This window comes from Salvelinus sp. IW2-2015, linkage group LG4q.1:29 (genome assembly GCF_002910315.2).
Source record: "Salvelinus sp. IW2-2015 linkage group LG4q.1:29, ASM291031v2, whole genome shotgun sequence".
NCBI classification, from domain to species: Eukaryota; Metazoa; Chordata; class Actinopteri; order Salmoniformes; family Salmonidae; genus Salvelinus; species Salvelinus sp. IW2-2015.
Window position 1 is genome coordinate 4503958 of NC_036842.1, and position 18967 is coordinate 4522924.

Genomic DNA, 18967 nt, shown 5'->3' on the forward strand with positions numbered 1-18967 from the left:
GCCCGGCTGGTGCTCTGTGATGCTGGTGATGTCCCAAATGGCACCCTATCCTCTATGTAGCGCACCAGAGCCCTACAGGAGCTCTTGTAATAGTAGTACACTATGAAGCGAATAGGGTGCTATTTGGGGTGCACCCCTGGCAGACAGGCCCTCCCTGGTCGGCAAAGGCAGCCCTGCCTCTCCCCCTGCCAAGGAAACGTCAGGCCAAATCCACCAAAGACCTCTCAGACTCCACAGTGCTCTGACATCAGCCCATACAGCTGAAGAAAGCAAGCTAGGGAATGGGAATGACATGAAACCACTATTGACTAGTATGACTATGTAGGGCCCTATCAAATGTTATGTCTTGCCCACACATTGAGAAAAAAGAACATGGTGGAATGGTTTTAGCTTTAAGTATTTACACCTTTATAACATGACCTTTTTGTATATATGTATATATATATATATATATAAAAAATACAGGCCTTATGATTGTTAACATTTTTGTGAAAAGTTCAAAACAAGTCAGAGTAATATGGTGAATTCCCTGTGGGGACAAAGTTGGGTTGAATGGAGTACTCTTTTGGCCAGTGAAAGACCCCTTAAGACAGTTTTGTTCCAATACTCGTTAAACCGTTTTCCTTTGTCAGTGTTAGTGTGGATATTGACACAGCGGTGTTCTCTCCAAATGGCACCATATTCCCTATATAGTGCACTACTTTTGACCAGTGCTTTTTAAACTGGCTGTCTTCCCAGGACCCTGAACTCAACAAGACACTTACGCAACAAAGTTGATGACTACACTTCAAGGTTTGAAGTGGGAGACAGACATTGTTCCTGTCTGCACAATCCACTTAGTGTCTCCTACCTACAGTTCGTACCAATTTAATTATGTTATTTCTAACAAACTCAAGACGAAACATTTCAGCACAACATTTGCATGAACTGATGTGTGATTAGATACAGGCCAAGTTGTGCAATGGACCAGATCTAATGTGTGATATAATGTACTAACTACTAGACAGGACAGGAGATTTCTAAACAAGTTTAAATTAAATATTTTTTTTATTTCACAACAATAAACACATAGGTTGCTTTTTGTTCAATCCTTAACATTTCTACAACATAGGGATTGGAGAGCTGTACGATGGCTGGTGCACAAAGAAGTCCCTTCCTGTCCGAAGAAGTCTGAAGATAGTGGGTGTGCTGGAGGAGACAGCAGGCAAGATAAGGCTCTGAAGGACTGCCTATTGGTGTTGGGTGAAGTTGCTCCTAGATGCTGATCTGGGGTCAGTTTAGCATTCTCCCCACTAATGGTTAAGGTTAGGATTAGGGGAGGGGAAGCTGATCTTAGATCTGTACCTAGGGGAACTCAACCCGGGAGTACTGACTACCTCCTTTACCAGCTCCAGAAGAAGAGTCGACTGCCGTGCTTGGCTGGCTGCAGTTGGCCCTCGATGACAGGGTTGGGCTCCGGCCGGGGTCTCGAGTGGTAAGCATTCTCAGGAAGGGGCCGAGAGGTGTCCACCTTTGTCACCTGAGAAGAAACACATAAAGGTTTAAACTTCAGAAAAGATGAGGGAGAAAAAAGGCCGGTTTGTATACTATGAGTATGTAGAGTGAATCTTTTGCGCTTGAAAGAGAAAGCATAAACCAAGTACATAGGCTCAATTAAAATACGTGTCAACAAGCTTCAAGCTGTTTTCAAATGTGAGATAGTACAGTTTACCCTAACCTTAAAGGGATATCGCGGGATTGAGATTTAGGTCATTTTTCTACTTATCCTGAGTCAGACGAACTCATGGATAGCAATTGTATCTCTGCATGCAGTTTGGAGATGATTGAAGTTAGCATATCGTTAGCTTAGTACAATTTCTGGAAGTCTCCAGGTACAGTAGCCAGCTCCTTTCATGAGCAGGGAAATAAACATAGCTACTCCCCCCCCCCCCTCCTGCTTTTGTTCTTTTCCATTTGAGCCACTCAGTTGTTTTGACATGGTAGAGGTGGTACACAGAAGATAGTCCTATTTGGTAAAAGACCAAGTCCATATTATGGCAAGAACAGCTTAATAAGCAAAGAGAAACGACAGTCCATCATTACTTTAAGACATGAAGGTCAGTCAATCTGGACATTTTCAAGACTTTGAAAGTTTCTTCAAGTGCAGTCACAAAAACCATCAAGCGCTATGATGAAACTGGCTCTCATGAGGACCGCCACAGGAATGGAAGACCAGAGATTTTTGGTTCCAACTGCCGTGTCTTTTTGAGACGCAGGGTAGGTGAACGGATGATCTCCGCATGTGTGGTTCCCCTTGAAGCATGGAGGAGGTGTGATGGTGCTTTGTGGTGACAAGGTCAGTGATTTATTTAGAATTCAAAGCCACTTAACCAGCATGGTACACAGCATACTGCAGCGATACGCCACCCCATCTGGTTTGCGGCTAGAGGGACTATCATTTGTTTTTCAACAGTTTATCCCAGGTGAAGCTGGTTGAGAGAATGCGAAGAATGTGCAAAGCTGTCATCAAGGCAAAGAGTGGCTACTTGAAGAATCTAAAATAATATTTTGATTTGTTTACCACTTTTTTGGCTATACATGATTCATGTGTTATTTCATAGTTTTGATGTTTCATATTATTCTACAATGTAGAAAATAGTTTAAAAAAAGAAAGAACCTTGAGTAGGTGTCCAAACTTATGACTGGTACTGTGTGTGTGTGTGTGTGTGTGTGTGTGTGTGTGTGTGTGTGTGTTGTGTGTGTGTGTGTGTGTTGTGTGTGTGTGTGTGTGGTGTGTGTGTGTGTGTGTGTGTGTGTGATATGTGTGTGTGTTATTGAAGTATTGTGGTTGCAGGTTCACCTGCCTGATCCTAGAAGTTAAAGGACACGTCACTGCACTCTATACTCCTCTGTAAACTGGTCATCTCTGTATACCGTCGCAAGACCACTGGTTGATGCTTATTTTATAAAACCTCTTTAGCCTCACTCCCCCCCATCTGAGATATCTACTGCAGCTCTCATCCTCACATACAAAACCGTTCTGTCAGTCACATTCTGTTAAAGTTCCCAAAGCACACACGTCCCTGGTCGCTCGTCTTTTCAGTTCGCTGCAGCTAGCAACTGGAACGAGCTGCAACAAATCTCAAACTGGACAGTTTTATCGCAATCGCTTCATTCAAAGACTCAATCATGGACACTCTTACTGACAGTTGTGCTGCTTTGCGTGATGTATTGGATGTCTCTACCTTCTTGCCCTTTGTGCTGTTGTCTGTGCCCAATAATGTTTGTACCATGTTTTGTGCTGCTACCATGTTGTGCTGCTACCATGTTGTGCTGCTACCATGTTGTGCTGCTACCAAGTTGTGCTGCTACCATGTTGCTGTTATGTTGTGCTGCTACCAAGTTGTGCTGCTACCATGTTGCTGTTATGTTGTGCTGCTACCATGTTGTGCTGCTACCATGTTGCTGTTATGTTGTGTTGCAACTACGGTTGCAAAGGGTCGGAAACTTTCCGGGAAATTGCTTAAATTCATTTAAAAAAAAGTTTACTTATCACAGGGAACCTTTTTTTGTGGGATACACATAAGTTAATTCTAGGTCTTGTGGCATATTTTGGTTAAACTATCCACAATTCAATGGAATTGCAACCCTCTGCATGCACAATGCATTCTTCCATCACATGTACAGCTGATTCTCAAGATCTTGCACACGAATGAGATGCTATTGAACCCACACTACTACACTGTCTGAGCCAAGTACTACATGCTTTCTGGTAAGTTTTGATTACAATACTGGGTTGGGTGAATATATTTTATATGACATACATGATTTTTTGTTAACTAGTAAATAGTGGCTTACAGCAAAGTGTGTTTAAATCATTCTAACTTGTTAATTTCTGCTTGTTGGTTTTTGCTACCATGTTGGTTTTAGCTTGCTAACTGAGGAGTGTTAATTCACCTGTTTCCATACATGTTTCATTTTAAAACATTTATCTTAAAAGGAGTTGTTTAATCTAACTGCTTAACTATTTACCTGTACCTGTACATGGAATTGTATTTGTTTTTTTTAAAACTTATTTTCCCCCCTAATCTTTACAGGAAAATGCCACGGGCACTATCTGATGTGTGGTTGGTCATTCAATAGTTAATACATGTGTACATTTGACTGATACTAGATTCTACCCACTTCCTCATTCTGTCCCGTTGTCACATAGAGATGTATAGAGATCGCAACGATGTATCCATCTCAATGGCGCTGCCCGTGCGCTCACAGATATGCTGCGATTTCTATTATCAGTAAAATTAACAAACTTATAAAATATTGATTACTATGTGTAGCGTTTTAAGTCTGGCTGACTCTGGGTAAGTATAAAATAAAAAACTATCTAAATGTCAAACTCTCGTAGTATCCCTTTAACACTGCTGGAGGACTGAAAAGGCAAGTACACCGCAGTATACAGCTGGTCATTCAAAAGCTAAAAATACTTCAAAGAGGATTAACTGTTGCACGTCAGGGGCATAATATATCAGAAACCTCTCATTACAAAGGTTATTGTTAAATTATTGCTAGTGAACTTGGGGCTTGGTGTCACCCTATGAGAGTTTGTCACATTCCAAAAAAAGAAATCTACAACACGCTAGCTAGCTTATCTTGCACTGTAGGGTATAGCTAACAGTCTCTGTTTGGGACGTACAAGCAGCTGTCTCTAACAGAAACTGTTGCACAGAAATGAAAACGTTTGCTAACTAGCTAGCAAACACAAGCCACCTTTTTAATCCCAGATCTTGTCGGGATTAATCATTAAAATGATTGCTAATGAACTTGGGGCTTGACGTCACCCTATGAGAGTTTGTTACATTAAACGACATACCGGATGTTACTGTCAAGTAACTTTTAAATTTCCAGAACTATACTGCGAGGCAGTAAAGCTGCAGGCATTATGCCTCCGGGGGACTCACCTTGGACAGTTCTCCCAGGTTGGGTCTCTCCCAGCCAAGCTTGTCCAGCACACAGCTGTCAAAGGCCTGCTGCTGCTTGCGGCACTGACGGAGCTCTGCCAGGTTGGAGTAGTCCAGGCAGGTCCAATACTCTGTGAAGGACTCAGCACAGCTTCCTTTTATCTGCCTGGAGGAAAAATTGAAGCAAGCATTTGTTAAGGACAATTTTTTTTAAAAGGTGACAATTCAGACAATCACTTCCCCAGGCAGCTGTTGACTTAATTACTTAAAGAGTGACTCCCTTTAAAAAGGAACGGATCTCTTTGTAAACGGCCTATGTGGCATCGGTGAGTCATTAACGGTTGTTCTAGTGTCATTTGACTACATTGTACAGTGCCTTTGAAAAGTGTTCAGACTAGGGATGCACGATATAGGTCGGTGAGAATATCAGAATCGGTCAATATTAGCCGGAAATGCCAACATCGGCATCGGCCCGATGTCTAGTTTAACGCCAATGTTAAAGCTGAAGTGCATACCTATATAGCGTAGGTAGGTGACGTAATGACGCCACGAACAATACAGCTCTAAACGTGCAACACAGCATTCCTAACCTAGCCCACAAGGTCTGCGGTGTGGCTCTATTTTGACGTTTCAAAGGAAGATAACAAAAAGGTCATACGCAACGTTTGTGCTGCTATTATTTCCTGAGGGGAGAAAGGGAAATCTTTCAATACCACAAACCTAATTACTCATTTGAAAGTGCATCACCCCCCAGACGTTCAGCGACTACTTGGAACAAAAGGAGAAAAAACTAAGGGCACACTTCCAACAACTAAACAAGTTCAAGTCCAGCAGTCATTTGAAAGAGTAAGAACATTTCAGCGAGACAACTCAAAGGCGAAATCCATTAATGGCAAAATAATGGAATTCATTGCCCTTGACAATCAACCGTTCTCTGTTGTGGATGAGGTTGGCTTTCGAGCCCCGGTACACACTACCAAGTAGGCGCTATTTTTCAGATGTTGCTCTACCGGAGTTACACAGTCTTGTTGAATCGCACATCCACGAGCTACTTGCTATGGGCGTCACTGCTATTAGCTTTACGACTGAAATTTGCTCAGCCCCATGAGCATGGCGAGTCTGATAGCACAGTGGGTCGACGAGGATTTCGTATTGAGGAAAGCCATATTGCATGCTCAAGAATGTGCTGGTTCCCATACCGTTGCTGCCATTTCAATGGCATTTGAGAAAATGTTTGAAACTTGGGAAATCCCCAAGAACAAAGTACACGCTGTGCTACGTGATAATGCACGTAACATGACAAAAGCTTTTGAAGATTGTGGAGTCGCCAGTTTGCCATGCATGGCACACGCTGCAACTGGCTGTGAACTAAGGTGTATTGGCCCAACGCAGCATATCTGACATAGTGGCAACAGGTAGGAAGACAGTGGGTCATTTTAAACACTCACAGAAGCATACAGCCACCTGCAAGCAACACAGGAGCAGCTTGGAGTGAAAACAAAAAGGCTTAAGCAAGACATTTCCACCAGATGGAACAGTACTTTTTACATGATGGAGAGCATGCTGGAACAAAAACGAGTGCTTGGCGTGTACGCAGCTGACTGAGTTACCTGCAACAATCAGTACAAACCAGTGGAATCTCATTGAAAACATGAACACACTCCCAGCTCATAGGACTTCATGTTACACAATACATATGTTTTGTTTGTTAAAGTTCATATTTATATCCAAAATCTCAGTTTACATTGGCGCCATGTTCAGAAATGCCTCCAAAATATCCGGAGAAATTGCAGAGAGCCACGTCAAATAACATAAATACTCATCATAAACTTTGATGAAAGATACATGTTTTACATAGAATTAAAGATACACTTGTTCTTAATGCAACCGCTATGTCAGATTTCAAAAAGCTTTACGGCAAAAGCACAATATTTAATAATCTGAGAACAGCGTTCAGCCACAAAAGGAAGCCATACAGTTACCCGCCAAATTGTGCAGTCAACAAAACTCATAAATAGCATTATAAATCTTTGTTGGAATGCACTCCCAGGACTCCCACTTCCACAAGAAATGTTAGTTTTGTTCGGTAATGTCCATCATTTATGTCCAAATAGCTATTTTTGTTAGCGTGTTTGGTAAACAAATCCAAAGTCAGGAAGCGCGTTCACTAAAAGCAGACGAAATGTCAAAAAGTTCCGTAACAGTCAGTAGAAACATGTCAAACGATGTATTGAATCAATCTTTAGGATGTTTTTAACATAAATCTTCAATAACGTTCCAACCGGAGAATTCCATTGACTTCAGATGTGCGATGGAACAGAGCTCCCTCTCATGTGAACGTGCATGGTCAGAGCATGGTCAGCTCATGGTAGACCTCATTCCTGTCTCCTTCGGCCCCACTTCACAGTAGAGGCATCAGACAAGGTTCTACAGACTGTTGACATCTAGTGGAAGCCGTAGGAAGTGCAAGCTGATCCATATCCCACTGTGTATTCGATAGGCGATGAGTTGAAAATCGACCAACCTCAGATTTCCCACTTCCTGTTTGGATTTCTTCTCAGGTTTTTGCCTGCCATATGAGTTATGTTATACTCACAGACATCATTCAAACAGTTTTAGAAACTTCAGAGTGTTTTCTATCCAATACTAATAATAATATGCATATATTAGCAACTGGGACTGAGGAGCAGGCAGTTTAGTCTGGGCACCTTTCATCCAAGCTACTCAATACTGCCCCTGCAGCCATAAGAAGTTATTAACAAATGAACATATGACACTCTGTTTCAACCCTTTAACTGTACTAGAATGCTTAAAAGGCTGCTAAAATGTGAAATATCGGTATCGGGGTTTGTTTGTTTTTTTAGCAAGGAAAATATCGGATATCGATATCGGACAAAAATGTAATATCGGTGCATCCCTAGTTCAAACCCCTTGACCGTTCCCACATTTTTTGTTATGTTACAGCCTTATTCTAAAATGTATTAAAATAGTTTCCCCCCCCTCATCAATCTACACACAATACCCGATAATGACAAAGCAAAAACAGTTTAGATATTTTTGCTAATTTATTAAAAATAAAAAAGGGAAATATTAAAATGTACATAAGTATTCAGACCCTTTACTCAGTACTTTGTTGAAACACCTTTGGCGGCAATTACAACCTTGAGTCTTCTAAAGTATGATGCTACAAGCTTGACACACCTGTATTTGGGGAGCTTCTCCCAGTCTTCTCTGCAGATCATCTCAAGCTCTGTCAGGTTGGATGGGGAGCATTGCTGCACAGCTATTTACAGGTCTCTCCAGAGATGTTCGATCGGGTTCAAGTCCGGGCTCTGGCTGTGCCATTCAAGGACATTGAGACTTGCGTCGAAGCCACTCCTGCGTTGCGCTTAAGGTCGTTGTCCTGGTGGAAGGTTAACCTTTGTCCCAGTCTGAGGTCCTGAGCGCTCTGGAGCGGGTTCAAGGATCTCTGTAGTTTGCTCTGTTAATCGTTCCCTCGATCCTGACTAGTCTCCCAGTCCCTGCCACTGAAAAACATCCCCACAGCATGATGTTGCAAACACCATGCTTCCCAGTAGGGATGGTGCAAGGTTTCCTCCAGACGTGACGTATGGCATTCAGGCCAAACAGTTCAAACTTGGTTTCATTAGACCAGAGAATCTTGTTTCTCATGGTCTGAAAGTCCTTTAGGTGCCTTTAATTTCACTAGGGTAGGGGGCAGCATTCGGAATTTTGGATGAAAAGCGTGCCCAAATTAAACTGCCTGCTACTCAGCCATAAAAGCTAGAATATGCATATAATTTGGATAGAAAACACTCTGAAGTTTCTAAAACGTTTTGAATGATGTCTGTGAGTATAACAGAACTCATATGGCAGGCAAAAACCTGAGAAAAAAGCCAACCAGGAAGTGGGAAATCTGAGGTTTGTAGTTTTTCAAGTCTTGCCTATTGCCTATCGAATATACAGTGTCTATAGGGTCATATTGCACTTCCTAAGGCTTCCACTAGATGTCAACAGTCTTTAGAATCTTGTTTGATGCTTCTATTGTGAAGGATGGGGGAATGGGAGCTGAATAAGTCAGAGGTCTGCCAGAGTGGCATGAGCTGATCACGCGTGTTCACGTGAGAGTTAGCTCTGTTCCAATGCATTTCTACAGACAAAGGAATTCTCCGGTTGGAACATTATTGAAGATTTATGATAAAAACATCCTAAAGATTGATTCTATACTTCGTTTGACATGTTTCTACGAACTGTAATATGACATTTCGTCTGAACTTTCGCTTGGACTTGCCTGCGCCTCGTGAGTTTGGATTGTGTACTAAACGCGCAAACAAAAAGAAGGTATTTGGACATAAATGGACTTTATCGAACAAATCAAACATTTGTGGATCTAGGATTCCTGGGAGTGAATTCTGATGAAGATCAAAAGGTAAGTGAATATTTCTAATGCTATTTCTGGCTTCTGTTGACTCCACAACATGGCGGATATCTGTATGGCTTGGTTTTGTGTCTGAGCGCTGTACTCAGATTATAGCATGGTGTGCTTTTTCCGTAAAGTTTTTTTGAAATCTGACACAGCGGTTGCATTAAGGAGAAGTGGATCTAAAATTCCATGCATAACAGTTGTATCTTTCAGCAATGTTTATTACGAGTATTTCTATAAATTGATGTGGCTCTCTGCAAAATCACCAGATGTTTTGGAACTACTGAACATAACGCGCCAATGTAAACAGATTTTTGGATATAAATATGAACTTTACCGGAAAAAAACATACATGTATTGTGTAACATGAAGTCCTATGAGTGTCATCTGATGAAGATCAAAGGTTAGTGATTAATTTTATCTCTATTTCTGTCTTTTGTGACTCCTCTCTTTGGCTGGAAAAATGGCTGTGTTTTTCTGTGACTTGGCTCTGACCTAACATAATCGTTTGGTGTGCTTTAGTCGTAAAGCCTTTTTGAAATCGGACACTGTGGCTGGATTTACAACAAGTGTATCGTTAAAATGGTGTAAAATACTTGTATGTTTGAGGAATTCTAATTATGGGATTTCTGTTGTTTTGAATTTGGTGCCCTGCAGTTTCACTGGCTGTTGACGAGGTGGGACGCTAGCGTACCCTAGTGAGTTAAGCAAACTCCAAGTGGGCTGTCATGTGCCTTTTACTGAGGAGTGGCTTCTGTCTGGCCACTCTACCATAAAGGCCTGATTGGTGGAGTGCTGCAGAGATGGTTGTCCTTCTGGAAGGTTATCCCATCTCCACAGAGGAACTCTAGAGCTCTGTCAGAGTGACCATCGGGTTCTTGGTGACCTCCCTGACCAAGGCCCTTCTCCCCCGATTGCTCAGTTTGGCAGGGTGGCCAGCTCTACGTAGTCTTGGTGGTTCCAAACTTTTTCCATTTAAGAATGATGGAGGCCACTGGGTTCTTGGGGACCTGCAATGCTGCAGAAATGTTTTGGTACCCTTCCCCAGATCTGTGCCTCGACATAATCCTGTCTCTGAGCTTTATGGACAATTCCTTCGACCTCATGGCTTGGTTTCTGCTCTGACATGCACTGTCAACTGTGGAACCTTATATAGACAGGTGTGTGCCTTTCCAAATCATGTCCAATCAATTGAATTTACCACAGGTGGACTCCAATCAAGTTGTAGAAACATCAAGGATGATCAATGGTAATAGGATGCACCTGAGCTCAATTTCGAGTCTCATAGTAAAGGGTCTGAATACTTATGTAAATAAGATATTTCTGTTTAATTTTTTATATATTAGCAAACATTTCTAAAAACCTGTTTTCAGTTTGTCTTACGGGGTCATGTGTGCAAAATGGTGACAATTTTACTGTATTTAATTGATTTTAGAATAAGGCTGTAAAGTAACAAAATGTGGAACTTCACTACTATGGCCTATTTATTGCCTTACCTCACGCCATTTGCACACACTGTATATAGACTTTTTCTATTGTGTTATTGACTGTACGTTTGTTTATTCCATGTGTAACTCTGTGTTGTTGTTTGTGTCGCACTGCTTTGATTTATCTTGGCCAGGTCGCAGTTGTAAATGAGAACTTGTTCTCAACTGGCCTACCTGGTTAAATAAAAGGTGAAATATATATATATTTTTTTAAATAAGACTTTTTAACCACGTTGTAGACATTGCTTCAGTAAATGCTTTCATTCTCCACAAGCAGATGGCCAAAGCTAAAGGTCAAACCCCTCTCTCCCAGTTGGCCTTTCAGGACAGCTGGTGTTGGAAATGGCTGATTTGGGGCCCAACGCAACCTCACAACCATCACAAGACCCCCCCACTCAAGGTGAGCGCCACTATCCAACACATGTCAAAAGGAAGAACTGCAAGCATTGCACAAAACACGGGGGGGGGGGTGGGGGGGTGAAATGCCAGACCTCCAGTCCAAAATGTCAGTTCGCTTTTTGTTTCCTGGCAGAGAGGGACTGCTTCAAAGACTATCATGACATGCACAAGCTACGGTGAAAGTGAAGTCTAATCATCTACACCTGGGATGTAAAACGAACACGAATGCCATTTGTAAATAGTTTATTTCTATTTTTGCACCTTTTTTAGTGAAGGACATGTGTGTAACCAAGTTTGTGTTTGATAAGATGTAGATATATCTATATCTATCTGTTGCTTTTATATTGTAAACATTTCATTTGTATGTGGGACCAATACATTGGATATGCCTCGGCTAAACGTTCAGGATATCCCCTGTATGTCCCCCGACACCACGTTTGAGAGAGTTTGTTGTTGATGTTTTATAGTGAACAATAACATTTAGGCACATCCAGTGTGCAAAAACAGTGCAGACTGTTTGGAGAGGTTTAGGGACACTTGGAAACGTCCCGTGACCACACCTGACACCACTTACTAAAACATCTGCCCATTTCTAGTTAGGTCTATCAATCCCATTTTCTTCTGATAAGTGTTCACGTTGTGGAAGCCATCTGATGTGTTTCCAGCTTTGGGCATCAATAATTCACTAATAGCTTGTAAATGAAAGATGACTTTCAAAATAAATAAGTTACTTGTGTGTGCTTGATCTTGTGTATTCTGAACGATATAACTTTTATCTTCTGATCTTTTCCTCAATCTCCCAGATGTCTTCTTTCTAAATATACCAAGTTTTGAACAAATCAATCAGCTGGAAAAGGCAGATTTTTTAATGGAATATTTACATGGGCGTAGAGACCAATTATCAGCAACCATCACTCCTGTGTTCCAATGGCACGTTGTGTTAGCCTTTTTAAAATGATAAACTTGGATTAGCTAACTGATCACTAGAAAATGCTTTTACAATTATGTTAACACAGCTGAAAACTGATGTTCTGATTAAAGAAGCAATACAACTGGCCTTCTTTAGACTAGTTGAGTATCTGGAGCATCAGCATTTGTGGGTTCGATTACAGGCTCAAATGGCCAGAAACAAAGAACTTTCTTCTGAAACTCATCAGTCTCTGCTTGTTCTGAGAAATGAAGGCTATTCCATGCGAGAAATTGCCAAGAAACTGAAGATCTCGTACAACGCTGTGTACTACTCCCTTCACAGAACACCGCAAACTGGCTCTAACCAGAATAGAAAGAGGAGTGGGAGGCCCTGGTGCACAACTGAGCAAGAGGACAAGTACATTAGTGTCTCGTTTGAGAAACAGACGCCTCACAAGTCCTCAACTGGCAGCTTCATTAAATAGTACCCGCAAAACACCAGCCTCAACGTCAACAGTGAAGAGGCGACTCCGGAATGCTGGCCTTCTAGGCAGATTTGCAAAGAAAAAGCCATATTTCTGACTGGCCAATAAAAAGAAAAGATTAAGATGGGCAAAATAACACAGACATTGGACAGAGGAAGATTGGAAAAAAGTGTTATGGACAGACGAATCTAAATTGAGGTGTTCGGATCACAAAGAAGAATATTCGTGAGACGCAGAATTTTTTTTAAGATGCTGGAGGAGTGCTTGACGCCATCTGTCAATCATAGTGGAAGCAATGTGATGTCTGGGGGTGCTTTGGTGGTGGTAAAGTGGGAGATTTGTACAGGGTAAAAGGGATCTTGAAGAAGGAAGGCTATCACTCCATTTTGCAACGCTATGCCATACCTTGTGGACGGCGCTTAATTTGAGCCAATTTCCTCCTACAACAGGACAATGACCCAAAGCACAGCTCCAAACTATGCAAGAACTATTTAGGGAAGCAGCAGTCAGCTGGTATTCTGTCTATATTGGAGTGGCCAGCACAGTCACCGGATCTCAACCCGATTGAGCTGTAGTGGGAGCAGCTTGACCGTATGGTAAGTAAGAAGTGGCCATCAAGCCAATCCAATTTGTGGGAGGTGCTTCAGGAAGCATGGGGTGAAATCTCTTCAGATTACCTCAACAAATTGACAACTAGAACACCAAAGGTCTGCAAGGCTGTAATTGCTGCAAATGGAGGATTCTTTGACTAAAGGAATGATTCAAATTCATTATTTATAACCTTGTCAACGTCTTAAGTATATTTCCTATTCATTTTGCATCTCATTTCATGCATGTTTTCATGGAAAACAAGGTCATTTCTAAGTGACCCCAAACTGTGTGTGCGTGTGTATGTATATAGCTTAAAATGTTGATTAACAATTTCATCACATTATAAGTGCAGCAGTGTGCACAAGGCAGTAGGCTGTGTGAATGTTCGTTCCATAATGCAATTACCGGGAAAGTTGTCAAAAGCACACCACACATGCAAGAGGTTTCATGTGACAGAATGAAAAATATCCATTAGACATTTTTCCAGAGGGGATATCTAATATGCAACAACTAGCATGGGTTGCTAATATGACTAGGATTGTGCCTACGTCTCTACTAACTTTGCACAACCAGACTCCAATATTTGCCCATTCTTCCTTGCAGAATTGTTCAAGCTCAGTCAAATTGCATGGTGACCGCTCATGGACTGCACTCTTCAAGTCATTCCACAGATTCTGGATGGGATTTAGGTCGGGGCTCTGACTAGGCCACTCAAGGACATTCACCTTCTTGTCCTTCAGCCACTGTACGGTTGCTTTGGCGGTGTGCTTTGGGTCATTGTCATGTTGAAACGTGAACCATCTTCCCATTTTCAACTTCCTGGCTGAGGGATGCAGGTTCTCCTCAATAATCTGTAAGTATTTTGCACTGTCCATTTTCCCTTCTATCCTGATAAGTGCTCCAGTCCCTGCTGCAGAGAAACACCCCCACAACAGGATGCTGCCAGCGTCGTGCTTTACTGTAGGCATGGTGTTCTTTGGGTGGAAAGATGTATTGGGTTTTCGCCAGACATATCGTTTTGCGTTCAGGCCAAAAAGTTCAATTTTGGTCTCATCTGACCACAGCACCTTTTGCCACTTGGCCTCGGAATCAACAATGTGCTTTTTGGCAAAGCTCAAATGAGACTTTATGTGGCTTTTTTTTTTTATAGGTGTGTTTTTTTCTTGCCACCCTCCCATTGAGGCCAGATTTGTGGAGCGCTTGTGATATTGTGGTGACATGCACACATTGACCAGTCTTTGCCATAAAGGCCTGAAGCTCCTTCAAAGTCACCATTGGCTTCTTGGTAGTCTCTCTGATCAGTCTCCTCCTTGCCCAGTCATCCAATTTGGAGGGAATTGCACTACTGCTTTGAATTGCACTACTAAGCAGTGGAGTCCTAAGAACAACTGCTTTTATTCTGAACTAATCAATCACTACAATTGATCACAGATGGAAGCCAATTTGCTTGATTTGTGATCTGGAAGGTGGTTGGTTATACCTCAGCAGGTTTGCAATTCTAAGGGGGGGGACGACTTGGATATTGTGGGTTACTGTGTGTAAATAAAGCCAGAAAAAGTATATTTTATGTGTTTTGAAAGGGGGAGGTGACTTTCTATACCCACTGTATATGGCTGATTTTGGTTTGGCTACTTTGAAGCAAGGCAAGACAGGCCTCATAATAAGTAGTAAAACATTTAGGTTTCAAACAATTAAGTATATGTTTTCAAAATGCATACTGCCTCCAGCTCATTGAAAAGTGGTGTGTGACACGCTGGAAGAGCCTGCCTTCCGTTACCTATGTATTTGCTGTTTTAGATGCTGTAGCATCTCTGCTGAAACTAGGCTCTGTATCTGTATGATAAACAAGATACATAACAAATATATACTGCACAGACATGCTAATTTAATTCCACGATATTATGCAAATTAACCTATAAGCATGACAAGTCAAATGAATTTTCTATCGACTGGTATTTACATAAATGAATAGGCTATAAAATAATTATTTCACAATGAGATTTTTCTTCTTCGCCCAGACAATTGGCCAGTGCTCATTTTATTTACCAGCTTTTCTATTTTAAAAAATGAGGCCAAAAGCGGGCTATAACCGGCTAACGGAAAACTCTGCTCCAAGACTGAAATCTCATTTTTCTCATGAGCAACAGAAAAACACACGTGGCAATCGGCGAGTTCAGTTGCTCTTTAAGCCTTTTGCTCCTATCAGGAGAATAGGCCACTGATGAATATCCCAAATCACACTCCGGCAACTCCATCGTACCCAGGCAACTAGGGTGAGTTCTAAATGTATCCCTTTCTAAGCACATGCGTTGACTTTCTTATTGAGGAATTAACAAGTGGGTTCATAATATTATAATAATGGAACCAGATTTTGTTAAAAGACGTTCCAGATGCATGTACTACTATCTAGCTACGCCTAGGATTATTTACATTTGCAATGCGAGTAAGCTACAACTTTGAGGTGGGTGTAGGACCTCCAAAGCCTAAACAACCAGGTGTAATTATAAGTTTGTCAAATCTGGCACCATTACAATAATTACATGCATTACCATTCTCAGAAACCCTATGTTTACATCTGGGACCAGAACTGTTTATTGGTTCCTGCTTTGGAAGTGGTGCTATTTGTGGACCTGACACAGAGAGAGCCTGCATCTCAAGCCCTGCCCCATTCAGTGACAGCTACCAGTCACTGCAGAGGTGTGTGCACGCACGCACGCGCACGCTCGTCCGGCAGTGTTATTAGTGCACAGCAGCCTTATGTAAACACAGACACCATGCCCCACAGTGAGACAACCCAGGCAGACCACTTCCATCTATATCCCAATTATGACAAAGAAACAGCAGCCTACAGTTATCCTATAGCTACAGCCTCCCTCTCTTGACTCTTGTTGGTCAGTTGCAGAACAGAAGTGGAAAGGTAAACATGTGCTAAGTTTAACCCAAACATAACATACACGTTGCCTTTACAACTGTGAATAAGTTCATGTCAAAACACCCTGGTTGAGAGTTTCATTGGATGAAAACAAAGCGGTTCAAAAAACGATAAAATCAAAACAGCGGACCTCAAAGATTAGCACGCCATTGTAGAGATAAGAGAGCTGAATGTGGATCAGCAGTTTCATTCAGAAACATACACCCTGACACAGGGGTTCACCTTTTTTTTTTTTTTTTTTTTACACACGGAGGCTTAAAATCGCATCAAAACTATCACTGATTCTTTAATGACACTAAAACAGTCTTGAAGTTGCTCAAGTTAAAACAGACCTACCTTTATCACGTTGGGTGTGAAGTCACTCAAAACTATGATTGCCTACCTGAAGAAGTTAAGAGCACACTCGTTGACTTTCCTCCCTTCGTTCAGACACTTTCTTGGGTCCTTCTCCTCCCAGCGACAGAGCATGAACTCCTTGTTGGCCTTGTCACACTGAGAGCCATAGTGGTGGGCAGCTCCCTTCAGCACCGCGGATGACACACTGATCTACACATGAGCAAGGGAAGAATATGACACTATTTAACACAAACACACATACCGTATTTAGACACGTCTAGCCTACTTCAATATCAAACATTAACAGCCTAATCTAGTGACCGATTGCAAAATAATTCCACAACAACACGCTAGCTTGGCACTGTAGGGTATGGCCAACAACCCTGGGTATGTTAGAGACAGCTGTGTTTGTATGTTCCAAACTCTAGCAAACATTCTACCCAGATCTTATCGCAATCTAGCTATGCGTATACAATACTTTCCAATCACCACAAAAGCTAGCACACGAAACCTAGCTACTAAACCTGTTGGAAAGCCAGTACAGTAGTAGCCTATTTAGAAAACGTTATAACTACCGGTTCCCAGCCTGCTAGCTGCAATTGCAGCTGATTTAGCTAACTAGCAAGCTAGCATTGCCAACCAGATTGTTCCTCAATACTATGATTCGTGCTTACCTCCTCAACATTCAAGTCGTTAAAAGTGGGAACCTCCACCGAACCCGGCATGGTTCGGTTTATGTTAGAATAATCCAAATGAGAGAATAAAGTGATAAACTCCTCAACACACTCAAGGTCCTCGTCTACCTACAGGACGAACCCGCACAAGGAAGGTCAGTGTATTGCGCATGTCTGCAGGTTTCGAATGCACTTCAGTGACGCAATTGCACTTTAGTGACGCAATTTCTTTGCGACACAAATCTGAGAAAATGTGAGCCAGTTATTCTCTTTTCTCGATTTTTAGAGCAATTTGCATTGTCTCAAGTATTGTGTTAACAAGCCTAGTTTTTTTCTCAGACAAGAGATAACATGCTCGGCTTCTTTTAGCATAATAAACTACATGCAAATGGTGAAATAATCAAAAAGACACAACCCTAGCTTCACCGTTTCCACGGCGACGTTGTCAAACAAACACCCTGCAGGCCTAGTTGCAGAAATTGGTTTCCACTAGATAGCAGCCACAAAGTCAAAATTGGCCAAATCGTAAAAGTGAAGGAAAAGAAAATGTGCTTTTTGGTCTTAAATTAAGGTCCGGGGTTAGGTTTAAAAACCACATATTAATAAGAGAAATTGTATAAATATGCGGGGTTTGTGGCTGTTGTAACTAGTGACGCCCACAGAAACCAGACACAGTGATGCCAATTTAGCAATTTTGTTGCTAGATTTAGCAACTTTTCAGACTACCCTGGCAACCTTTTTTTTCAAACAGCACCTAGCAACAAATTTAGCTACTTTTAAAAATGTATTTGGAACTTTTAGCAACTTTTGAAAAGTGACTCAAACGCTAAAATGCACGCATTTTCCCTCTAAATGACACAAAAACGATTTTCTCTGTCACACACTCAGTCACAACACACGTGCCTGGCTGCAGACGTGCATTGTGAGTGACGTCAGCAGAAGGCCAGCAGCAATTTCAGTAAATTGCAAATCATTGTTGGCTGACTGCAGCAGCAGTAGTAAGGTTTGACGAGCCGAACCCAATGAATATAGTTGCTCACGAATGTTTGATCTTGAACAGAACTTACAACATCAATCAACATGTCTCAATCAAAAATGTACAGAAAAGAGTGGGAGTCTGTACCTTAATGTCAAATCATATTTTTTGCCGAGATGGCCAGTCAATTTGAGTAACGTTATTGTGTATTCTACGTAATGACGCAGTTTTACGTTATCACGCAATGACATCACAACGTCATTTAGCAACTTTTAACAACAAATCAACCTGGCTCTAGCAACTTACCCTGAAAATTTGTTGGCAACACTGACCAGACAGCTATTAGCTAAACTAACCCCAGTTGTTCTATGTAGCTTTTAATAAAATAACACATATGGAGTTCACAGGTAGCAGTTACACTGGAGACTTCAAGAATGGCAGGTAAATTAATCACTATTTTTGTCGTAGAAATTTAGCAAATTGGTAAGTTAAGTGTCAAAATTGTAATGTTGGGAAGCTAGCTAGCTTGCACCAGTTCTTGCACAAGTTGAAGTTCATTGTTGTTCTCATCTCACCACTGGTGAATTAGATATGTAATTTGCTCTGTTCTTCAGGATGGAGGGAGAAGGAGAGTATAAATTCCCCACAGAGACAAGATATGTTGGGGAGATGAAGAATGGCATGTTCCATGGAAAAGGTGTACTCAATTTCCCAAATGGAAGCATATATGAAGGAACTTGGGAGAAAGGAATATCCAAACAGGTGTGTGTGTGTGTGTGTGTGTGTGTGTGTGTGTGTGTGTGTGTGTGTGTGTGTGT

At 41.6% G+C, this 18967-nt stretch overlaps 2 protein-coding genes across 3 annotated transcripts in view; one reads left to right on the plus strand and one right to left on the minus strand.

The window, feature by feature from the left end:
• Positions 1 to 1024: 1024 nt before the first annotated feature.
• ndufa8 (NADH:ubiquinone oxidoreductase subunit A8) lies at positions 1025 to 17345 on the minus strand. Its single transcript, XM_023983419.2, has 4 exons — positions 17174 to 17345; positions 16546 to 16709; positions 4938 to 5103; positions 1025 to 1519 (listed from the first exon to the last, which is right to left on the minus strand). The coding sequence occupies exons 1-4, from the start codon at positions 17222 to 17224 to the stop codon at positions 1382 to 1384; spliced, it is 519 nt and encodes a 172-aa protein (XP_023839187.1). The 5' UTR covers positions 17225 to 17345; the 3' UTR covers positions 1025 to 1381.
• Positions 17346 to 18381: 1036 nt separating this feature from the next.
• The window catches only part of morn5 (MORN repeat containing 5), a 28847-nt gene continuing 28261 nt past the window's right edge, over positions 18382 to 18967 (plus strand). Inside the window, exons 1-2 of one of the 2 annotated variants that reach the window (XM_023983422.2) lie at positions 18382 to 18590; positions 18764 to 18911. In XM_023983422.2, coding sequence (XP_023839190.1) covers positions 18544 to 18590; positions 18764 to 18911 — 195 coding nt within the window. In that variant the 5' untranslated portion in view covers positions 18382 to 18543. The remainder of the gene's footprint in view (positions 18591 to 18763; positions 18912 to 18967) is intronic. The other variant, XM_023983421.2, reaches the window with a different exon arrangement.

Bases quoted from the DNA above. Each gene is read 5' to 3' on its own strand.
- ndufa8 (XM_023983419.2), bottom strand. From the start codon at position 17,224: ATGCCGGGTTCGGTGGAGGTTCCCACTTTTAACGACTTGAATGTTGAG. The intron at 5,104-16,545 runs GTAGGCAATCAT...TTTTTCCTCCAG, and splicing joins TGTGCTCTTAACTTCTTCAG to GCAGATAAAAGGAAGCTGTG. The intron at 1,520-4,937 runs GTGAGTCCCCCG...GTTTCTTCTCAG, and splicing joins ACCTGGGAGAACTGTCCAAG to GTGACAAAGGTGGACACCTC.